The sequence below is a fragment of the Corvus brachyrhynchos genome, unplaced genomic scaffold (assembly GCF_000691975.1).
Source record: "Corvus brachyrhynchos isolate BGI_N302 unplaced genomic scaffold, ASM69197v1 scaffold720, whole genome shotgun sequence".
NCBI classification, from domain to species: Eukaryota; Metazoa; Chordata; class Aves; order Passeriformes; family Corvidae; genus Corvus; species Corvus brachyrhynchos.
This window is the reverse complement of record NW_008235978.1, coordinates 569,406-580,117: the sequence shown is the minus strand read 5'-3', so window position 1 is coordinate 580,117 and position 10,712 is coordinate 569,406. Positions and strand designations below refer to the sequence as shown.

Genomic DNA, 10,712 nt, shown 5'->3' with positions numbered 1-10,712 from the left:
AGAGGTGCTTGGAACAATGTCGCTGAGGGAAGAGCCGACTGCAGAAACCTGCCCGAGCACCCCTGCCCATGGGGATGGAGGAGGGGAACCGAGGGGGAAAGGGTTCACAGGAGGGGAGGGACTGTGCCTGGGCACCCAGCCACAGCTCCTGGCACCTCCAGAGACAGGGACAGCGCGGGGCAAGGACGGGCGGCAGGAGGAGGGGATGGAGCAGGCAAGAGTGAAAGCCGAGGGGGAACAGGCAAGCCCCTGTGAAAACACGGGAGAGAGCGAGGTGGAGGATGTCTCGGCGAGTGCAGGGAGCGCCGCTGGAGCCGGGGAGCAGAGGAAGGACAGTCCCGGGGGGGGGAGCCCAGGTGTCCTGGGAGCCGCCGACGTGGGCGACAGGAGCCGCAGTCCCCGTCAGGTGAGTCCTGCGTGGCTCAGCCGCTGTCCCAGCAGTCCCGAGGCTGATTCGCGTCAGAGACAGAGGCTGCACCACCTCGTCCTATTCCTTATCCATTACTTAAATGTCTGCTGATGGTAGCTGGGTCAAGGGATGATAAATCCTTTTGGGTGGCGGCTTCCGCATTCTTTCCTGTTCCCAAAATCCCGTGCAAACCCCTTTGCTGTGGCACTAATTGTCACAGCCCCTCCGCCCTCTCTCCCCTCCGGCCGTGCAGAGCAGCTCCCCGTACCCAGCGTGTCGCAGTTCTGGTGGCATTGGGTGAGACCTGGGGCTTACTCTGGCCTCGCCTCGTAGGAGATGTCACAGCAGTACCTCAGTAGCTCCGAGTTCAGCACGTTTTCTGTGACGTTTGGTCATTGTTTTGTAGTACGGTGCAAACCCAGACCTAGTCATCGTGTCCTCGGAACAGCCTCAGGATGGGGAAGAAACTCTGCTCTGAGCTTTTTCTGCAGCTCCTCAGTGTTGTGTCCTGCAACATGCGCTCAGCCTGCTGTGGGTTTGTGCGGGTTGGGATGTCACTCCTCTGTTCACTCTCTGAGTACCACAACCACTGTCACGTTTCCTTGGAGCAGCTCCTCAGCGTGCAGCAGACAACTCAAACAAGCTTGTGTTTGCCAGCCCAGGAAACAGCACTCCTTTGGAATGAGGGAGACGCTCATCACAAGGATTGTTCCACAGCTGTCTCGCTTGTTTTTCTTGAAAACCAGAGAAATACTGGACTGACTGAACTTCCCCTCCTCCCCCAGGCACCACTTGCTCCCCCCCCATGTTAGGGGAAGGGAGCCTTCTTGCATGCGCAGTGCCCCCTGTGCCAGGAGGCGTCTGCGGGGCTTTCCTCTCCTTGGGGGTCCAGGCTTGCTGCTGGCCACACTTCAGGGCATTTGAAATGCTGTTGAAAGTTGTCAAATCAGAACAATTCTAACAAGTATTTGTAAATGCATAAAGCCTGGTCTTCTGCTTTTGCTGGAATCACTCAGGAGTGGTCCACGGCACCTCAGCTGAGGCTGCCAGGAGGGTGGTCAGTTTAGAGTTGTCTCAGCCTGGTGCTGGCTGCCCATCTCTGCTGCCCAAGACTCTTCTCAGCTCTGCTCCACCTCTGGCAACACTGGGGCCCCTTAAGATCCTTTTGGGCTGGGCATCTGGGGCTGGGTGTGCAGCAGCCTCTAGGCACTCTAAACTTGGTGGATGCAGCAGACTCAGCCCCACACAGTAGGGGACTGCAGCTGCATTTTCAGGTAGGGAAAAGACACTGGAATTAGTGGAATTTTGAGTGGATTGGTGCTGTGAGTCACTTTAGATCAATATACATGGAACTGGAAACTCAAATGTGATCAAGTGGTTGCTGTGTGTTTCCTCCTAGAGATGTTCCTGTACTAGAGATGGTTGCATTTGTATGTTCAGTCTGCCTGCATTCGTGCTAAGGACTGTCTCAGAGGGCTGTGTTTTCTGTGTACATACCCACACCTGCACATTCACTCAGGTCTATTAAATATCTGTACCAGTCTGTGCAGCTCCTTCAGTTTGTGCCAATGGTATTCCAACCTCTGCCCGTGCAGCAGGGCTTGGGCTTCAGTGTCTGTCTCTGCTTGCTAGTGGGCTGACTGATGTTGGGCTGAGTGTTTGTGCCTTGTGCAGGTATGCCTGTAAAGCTCATGCCCAGGGCTGCGGGCATGGCTGCACCTGGGCATTTGGACACACGGGTGGCAATTCCAGGTTTACAGATGAGCAAAGACAGAGAGGGATGCAGGGATTTGCCTTTGCGGGGATTCCCTGGGAGCCCCTCTGGGGCTGCAGGAGACCCAGGGCATCAGAGAAGGCCCTGATGAACAGAGCAGTGTGATTATAAGGAACTGGAATGCTAATAGTTCATTATTTAACATTCTTGAAATACTTGTAAGTGACACTTATGTGTGTGATTATAACAGTTGGGGGGAAGTATCCTGTGGTTAGGAACACATATGTGGAATTCCAAAACATTAGTGTCCCTGTCATTTGAGCAGGCAGAAGTTTGGTAATAAGCCAAACCATGGAAATGGGTAATTGTATAGATTTGGAAATGTTTCCCATGGTCCTTTCTGCTCTCCTATATGGTGCTAATTAGTAATTAACTTCAAAGTGAAAAGTACGTTGCATTTAGGGAAAAACAAGATGTGTAGCAAAAAGAAAAAAAGACTAATTATTAAAGTGAGCATATGTGAGCAAAGCAAACTATCCAACAGTGTTGCCATGGGCAAAACTCATTCTTTGCTCATCAGGAAGGCTTTTTTAACTCCTTGAAGTGTCAGGTATTTTCAGTTGCCTGTCACTGGCTGCTGATGGTTGTGCCTCAGATGTGTCTCACACAGCTGGAACCTGGTGACTTCCACAGCTGAAGAGGTGCATTTAATCAGTTCAAAACCATGCCGGCTGTGCACTGCGGACACAGGATGGGAAAAGTTTAAAGTCCAGCTCCTGGAACTGGGCACCAAGCCCTGCCATTCCTGGCAGAGATGAGGAATGGTGACTCACAGACACCACCTAGGACCCTGGGTGTGGACAGCATGGGCAGCTCATCCATCTGCCTGAAACAAGGTCTGCAAGGTGGGTTTCCTGGCTGGGAATTGCATGAGTGGTTTTGGGGCTCAGCTGTACAAACCAAGCATGACCGAACCCTCTGCCTGCCCATTGGGGCTGAGCCTCTGAGGCGGCCCTTCTGTGCTGAGCCAGCTCTTCTGTCCTGGCTGTCCTATGCTCTCCTGTGCTGTCCTGGCTCTTCTGTACTGTCCTGGATGTTCTGGGCTGTCCTGTCCTGTCCTGTGCTGTGCCATGCCATGCCAGCACTCCTGTGCTGTGCCATGCTGGCTGTCCTATGCCATGCTGTGCCATGCTGTGCCAACACTCCTGTGCTGTGCTGGCTGTCCTGTGCTGTGGTGTGCCAAGGGATGTTGGGACCTGCTGCAGGGATGCCGAGCTCACTTCTGGCTGCTGTCCAAATCCTTGTCTGGTTGGACACCAGATTATTTCAATCTAGATCACCTGTTGCTGATAATGTTAAACAATTTAAAATATCACTACAGCTGCCAGGCACTGGCAGGTCTCCAAAGCAAGGTAAGAATCCTCTTAGCATCTCATTCTTGGTAAATATTTCAGTATGCTGGGCTCCTCAGGCTTCTCTGGGAACAGCACAGGCTACTTTCACTCCCACAAACTGCTTTGGAACATGTTCTACTCATTTACATTTTTCAGAGTTTTTGTTTGTTTTACTAACTGATCACTCCTATGCCTATGAAACACGTTTTCCCCCCGAGCCTGATTTTCTTCTATAGAGAGCAATTAACTAAGACATTGTTTCCTTCAAGGAACCAGTAATTTTAATTAATATTAAAATTATTTGCAAGCACTTGTCTTAGTAAAGAGCCTTTGAAACTAAAAAAGTTTTGCCTTCTGATTTTTTTGTTGTCGTTCCCATGTGTTCCCCTCTGACGTATTCTGAGAAGGTGCTGAAGGATGACACCAGCAGCTCAGGTATCAGTGAGTACACAGAGGTATTAATGCACATGAAGTCTCCTTGCTCTGTTTTTGTTTCTCTAATCCAGTTTAGTTTCTGGTTTTCAGGCCCAGTCACTAAATGCACAGTCACTGCATGGTTACTTTAGGCAAGGGAATTACAGACAGAATGCAGAGGTATTTGTAAGAAAAAAATCCCTGTTGAAAAAGAATCTTAGTGCTAGAGCTGATTTTTCAGATATGACAATCGATCCTTTCTGCACCATTGGTGTTTCTGGCCTATGCAAGACCAAAGAATGAGACCTAATCTCTGTCCATCCTCTTTCATCAGCCTATTCCCTGCCTGTGCTTCTGTAGCTGTGCCATGGGGAGCAGATTATCATCTGGCCAATTAGTCAGGTAGGGAATTTTCATCAGCATCCCGGATGCACCTTCTCCCTTCTGCTCTGCCTGTCTTCCGTCACAGCATGCAAACTGCACTGTACTTGTACTTCTAGAAAGAGTACAACAGATTTCCTCCAGTTGTAGATAAATCTGGATGTTGTTTTGTTCTGGTTTGCTGGAGCTTTATATTTCCTCTTGTTCAGCCCCTTCCATGGAAATCTTGTGACTTCTTGGGCCAGGAGATTGTGGACAGGGTCCAGCAGATCACCTTGTGAGCCCCATCCCAGGCTTTCCTATGTATTCATTCTGACATTTCCATTGTCCCAGCAGCTGCTGGTGTAAATGGAACTGCCCCTGAGACATGAGCCCAGGGGAGCAGCAGTAACCACGGACTGGTACCAGGGGCTGCTGGTGGGAGAGCTGTGACAGAGCTGCACTTACAGCTTCTCCCCATTCAACTTCTCAGCAAGCGAAACAAAACAAATGGAAAATGACCTCTAAGCTTTATTAAGTGAAATCTTCTCCATTTTTATTGCTTTAGGACTATGGAAGTAACAGCAGGCATGTCAGAAGCATCGTCAGAGCCCACCATACAGTCATAGTTCGTGTCTATCACAGTGCTCGAGGCCTCATTGCAGACCTGCTTCGGGGATCATGGCTGTAGAAAAACAACATCCTCAATAACATCCACAGCACCCTGCCCAGCAATGGTAAGTACTGATTCCCACTCAGCCAGGAAGGCAGCTCTGCCTTGTCCACACATACGGTATTACAGATAAATTTTGTTAATTTGAAAAAAGACCCCAGAAAATAACAGTGCAATTAACTCTGTAATCACTTTGAGAGGAAGAGTTCAACTTCTGCTACCCTGCCTCTGTTCTCTTTATTAATGCCCCATGGTCAGAGTTGCTGCTGCAGGGCCTATTGGTGGTACTGGGCACCCAGCATGATGGCATCCTGACATCATGGTTTATTTCAAGTCAAAAATGCCACTTTGCACTGTGTTAATGTTTGTGACATAATTTTACACAATTTCCTTCTGGTTAAAAGTTTGTTTTGAAGTTCCTGTGTTGCTTTTTGTAAGCAAACATCTGAAGGAAAGCTTACACTCTTTGGGAGAAACAATCCCTCAAACCAAACCAAGTGGATAAGAAAACACAGATGTCTGGAGGAGTTCAGGGAAGGTGGGCATCCAGATATGTCTGTGTTCTCAGCGACCAGTACAGTACCCGAGGGTCAGGGCCCTGATGAGCTGGGGCTGGGGCTGCTGTGCTGGGGAGCTGCATCAAGCCACGGAGCAGGAAATGGGACACAGGATGTGTCTGGGCCTGTGGGGAACTCAAAAACAAACCAGGTCTGGTTCAGAACCCGTGAGCAGGAACAACTGAGCTCCCACAGGTGAGGCTTACAAGCTGTTCCTTGTCTTATTGGGGATGGGGCTGGTGGTTCCCAGGTACCTCCCAGCAAGGGTGGGCTGACTGCCCCCTGCCTCAGGGCTGTCCAAGCTAAGGGCATCCTACCTCAGAGCTCTAGAATATAACTGATGTCTCTTTACTTTCATCTCATTGCATTATCAGCGCCCAGGATGAAAATGCAACATTCCCATGATGCAGAACAGCAGCACAGCACCAAACCCAGCCCTTGGGCAGGTCAGCTGAGGGAGATGCAAAAGCAGAATGCAAGGCAGGGACATTTGCCATCAACACTAAAGCTGTTCAGTCCAGGGATGTCAGCGTGACGCTCAGCGGGAGCTGCAGGTCGATGGGTGGGCTGGTGCCACGTGGATGGTCCCTCCCTCAGCTGCTGTCCTCAAAGCTGCTGCTGCTGCCGCAGGAGTGGAACCTCATGGTGCTCAAGGGGTCCGACACGTACCCTGCCAGGCGCAGAGAGAGAGTCGCCTGCAGCTTGGCACAGCAGCGGTGCTCCCCAGCCCCCTCCCTGCAGTGCCAGCAGAATAACCAGGGGCACTGCTCCGTGAGCTCGGAGGAGCACTCAGCAGTAGCTCACCGTTTTTGTCCACGGGTGGGTACTGGAAGTTCCTTCTCATGTCATCCAGAGACAGGCCCTGAGAAGGGGGCTGCCCAGTGCTGCAATTTAAACAGGAGGCGTCAGTTTAGGTAAGACTGATGATGACACATTTCCAGACCATGAGAACATTTTTTCCAGAGTGGAAGGAAAGAACAGTACCATGAGACATCAGCCTGGGGCCCAGCCACAGCAGTTCACAGCAAGAATAAATCATGAAACGAGACCATGACCCCCAGGCACACTGGCACTCAGTTACCCTTCTCAGAGTAACTGCCCTCAAATACCCCATTTGGGGCTTTGCAGCTGTCTCTGGATTGCCATCTTGGAAGCAATTCCAGGCCTCAATCCAGGGTCATTGACATGTATTTTATGGGTCACTGCTAAAAGGTGATACATTTCTCAGGCAAGGAAGATCGTGGAATTATCTTCCAGTCATGGACCAAACCCACTGTCCAACCAACATGTTGTTCATCCCTGATCCTAGAGGTAAGAGTTGCTATGTTTGCCCTTGAAATCAGTTCTCCCACTGGTAGGGTATAATACCTCAGGTATTTACTTACTGGTACAATACTATAGAGAACCCATGTGGCCTTAAAAAACATCAGGAGTTCTTCCTACCATTCTTTGGGCATGAAATGAGCAATACACAGTTTTTAGGATACACCCTGGTAGGAACAGTCACAGCAATGCTGACTCCCACAACCCTCTATGAGGGTCTTCCTTACATAGTTGTCTCCTGCCTCTGTACCTGCTGGAAGGCTTTGGATTCTGTCTTTCTGTCTGTCCATCTGTCCCTTCCCTTCTCAGCAGGGACACTTTCACCTTTCCCCGCTGCCCTCCCAATGGCAGCCTGGGCTCTGTGATGGACACAGGTGATGGCACAGGTCTGGAGGTGCTCTCTCCTGGTCCTGCCACACCACCTCCCAGCAGCACAGCCTACTTCTTTCCTTCAGTCATCTCAGTGGGAGCCTTCCAGAGCCCCTCTGCGTCCCGTGGGCCCCGCGGTGACTCGTACGCACCCCTGTGACCAGGCAGCATACGCTCGCGTGTTCAAGGCGTATTCCAGCTCAAAGCGACTGCGCAGTGCGGCGACGTGGCTGCGCCCAGGACCGCCCCGGGCCACCAGGCAGTCCGAGGAGGAGGAGGGAGACAGGGACCCGCTGCTATTGCTGGAGGCTGGAGACATTAACTGGGTTAAAAAAAATAAAGGTACCATTATGGCATATTTACAAGTCCTTTCTAATCTCTCTCTCATAAGTTGTATCCCACTTTTCCTTGGACTTTTCCAGCAGCTCCAAAGCCACCGCTGTCCTCAGCTGCTGCCACTGTCCCTGTCCCCACTTGCACTCCCATCTGCTTGTACACACACAGACCTTTCCCGCTGGGAGCCAGGTCCTTACCTCAATATTGCACAGACACTCCTCTAACTTTGTGACGACTTCTGAAAACTCTGGTCTCCCCTGTGAAGACAACAGGAAAACCAGAGCTGGGTTAAAAATGGAAGGGGGCAGATCTGATGTGATTAGATTGACACACAGGGAAGGGATCAGTCACAGTCCCCAGCATTTCCCCTCTCCGAATTTCATGGCATAGCTGTCAGTCTGTTTGGGAGTCTGATGAAAACTGCACGTTCAGTGCTGAGCTACAACATGCAGATGAGTGTGCATATGAACTTTAACTGCAAATCATCTATTTTTCTGTAACAATTAAATTTGAGCTAATAATTACTAGATCACAAAAGTACTATCAATAAATTATTGGCTCTGCTCTTCAGGTTGACTTTCTCTTTGCCCATGAACAGGACTTTGGACACAGCAAAAGCAGTGATGAGCAGCAGACAAGTTCCTGGCCAACCTGCCTGTATGGCCATCCTCCTCCCTCCCTCATCCATGTACCTGCATCTCTCCATGGCTGCTCCACACTGCCTGCCCAGCCCACTCCTGGGCAGGCGTCTCTATCTGCATGCCTCATGTGGCAGAAGGATTTCTGGAGGCTATGCTTGGGACAGGATTGGGCAACTGAGAGGAATGACAAGTAGCCCTCCATCTCTTATTGCCTATCAATGTCCTGTCCCAGCTCACAGTTCAGCCTTCCCAGGAAACTCAGGTGTGACTGAAGCAGCACATACAGCACTGTTTGATAGGGAAGGGCTGAGAATACCTTAGTGAGGTAACTGCTAAACAAGCTCCACACATTCCCATCACATTATTCTCAACAGAACTGCCTGCAAGAGGTAGATGTGATTTAGGGGCTTTGGGACAAAGCCCTGTAGCTGTCCCAGAAGTCCTCCAGTCCAGGAGTGACAGCAGCCCTCTCATCCATGAGTGGCATCAGAGGGATAACACACACAAATGAGGCTCCAAGTTTTATCCCTTTGCGAGAAAGCATAGTAACAAACTGGGCACTATGTGGTTTGCTTTCTCAGAAGGGTAGGAAGAACATGATGTGTCCATTTTCACTCCCACAGACTTGTTTGTGTCCACAGGAAAGGGAGGGAGAAGAGTGGGTGCTCTCCATGCTGGTGGCTGACCAGGGGAGCAGCAGGGGCTGGTCTGAGAGCCAGGGTGCAGAACTTGTGGGTTCCTCCTGGTGCCTCCAACCAGCCATTCCATGGCTGGGACAAGCTGGGGCAGGGACAGGATTGCCCCAGGGACATGTGTCAGTCCCTTGGGTGATGCCATCCTCAGCTAGTCTTTAAAGCCTTCTGCTCTTCTGACTGATCCAGTTGCTCTGCTGCCACTGCACTGAGACCCTTCACTTGGAAAAACACAATGGAATGACACTGGTCCTACAAGAACCTTGGGCTCCATAAGCCCTGCTCTGAGTAACTTACTCCTAGGACAGCAGTGTGAAAAACGACCTTGGCAAAACCCACCCTCTGGACTCGGAGCCCTTCCCAGAGACACACAGTCCTCCAAGCTGGCTCCTCCTGTTAGCTGAGGGAAGACTGGTGGGAAGAAGGGAGATCCCATTGGATGACTGGGCACAAACCTGACTGTGAGATGATCTCAGAGGTTCCTTCTAGAAAAGAGTTTGGTTAAAAAACCAGTAGTATGTCCCTGAGCTCCAATTTACAAAGTGTTCATACTCATTTACTGCATGTGACAAGCCCTGTCACTGCCAGTGGAACTTGATCAGAATCCATCAGATTTGCCCACTGGAGATAATGGAAGAATGGCCATAAATTCAGAGTTGCATTTAATAAAACGAAAATGTTTACTTCTTTACAGAGCTCAGCCCTAGGCCTTATGGCAAATTCTCTGTCTCTAATTAAAGCTCACAAATCCAATTAGCCAATGAAGAAGGCTTCTCAGGAGATGCTGCTAATCTTCTAATCACCAGTTTGCCTTTGGAAACAGCTGCTTTCAAAAGTTTCTGGGAAACAGATGTTCAAGTACCTGATAAATAGAAACAGGGACATGGCACATGGGAACTTGTTTTCAGCTGGGATGAGCCTTGAATGAAATTAAAGACAAATAAAAGGATACATTTTCTAATTTGGAGGCATTTCATGGCCATCCAGATAAACCCCTCCAGGTATACTCCATTTTCTGCCTTTTTTTTTTTAAACTGAGCAGACCTTGTGGAGTATTTTGACCTGTGAACACTTGTTGAGCCCCAAAACTTACTATTTTTCCCTAACAAATGATAACAAAAGACCTTTAGCAAAGCTAAATAAAGCCTAATAAAGAACAGTAGCAAAAAACCTTTAATAAAAATAATTTTGACAAGTTTTTTCTCACATCTTGTGCAAAGTTCTGTCCATCCATGGGCTGATTGAGGTATCAATTGTTTTATAGTTCTGTCCTGAAGCTCTAAAACACTGGCAGGATGAAGTGACATTGGTGTTGCACTGATGGGTAACAAACTGTGCTGGGACTCTGAAAAGATGGTTTCTCCTTTTAGGGGCTAAGTGGCTGTAGGAATGCTGACAAAACACAGGGACTGCACCCATCTCAGTGCTTGCTTAAGTCAACACTTTAATATCAATAAATTTAAAATGAATGTGTGTTACATGCTGTCACTACCTGTTCCTTACAAAAATCTGAGAGCAGCAAGGAATTTTCTACTCATCTGTAACAGCTCGATTCTTAATCAGAATTACATAATTAATTAAGTTTTGTTGAAAGGCTAAATGTTAATTTAATTTCCTCCTCAATTCACCAACTCTCCTGTATTTCCTGACACACCCCATTATCTGCCGGGGCACTTTCTGCAGTGACCCTTCCCATGGAAACTGTGATTTTGGGGGTGTCAGCCGGAGCTGCCAGGGGCACTCACCTCAGGACAGGCGTTCCAGCCCCTCATCAGCAAGGCGGAGATGGGCTTGGGGATGGAGTAGCCGAAGGGGGGGGGGGTGGTATTG

The 10,712-nt window shown here is 49.5% G+C and overlaps 1 protein-coding gene across 1 annotated transcript in view; it reads right to left on the bottom strand.

Annotated features, from left to right (window-relative positions):
- Window positions 1-4,800: 4,800 nt before the first annotated feature.
- Window positions 4,801-10,712, bottom strand: part of LOC103612923 (serine/threonine-protein kinase TNNI3K) — a 35,882-nt gene continuing 29,970 nt past the window's right edge. The window contains exons 21-25 of the mRNA XM_017729383.1: window positions 10,628-10,709; window positions 7,747-7,806; window positions 7,366-7,535; window positions 6,326-6,405; window positions 4,801-6,191 (exon numbers count right to left, since the gene is read on the bottom strand). Of these exons, the coding sequence (XP_017584872.1) occupies window positions 6,115-6,191; window positions 6,326-6,405; window positions 7,366-7,535; window positions 7,747-7,806; window positions 10,628-10,709 (469 nt within the window). The 3' untranslated portion in view covers window positions 4,801-6,114. The remainder of the gene's footprint in view (window positions 6,192-6,325; window positions 6,406-7,365; window positions 7,536-7,746; window positions 7,807-10,627; window positions 10,710-10,712) is intronic.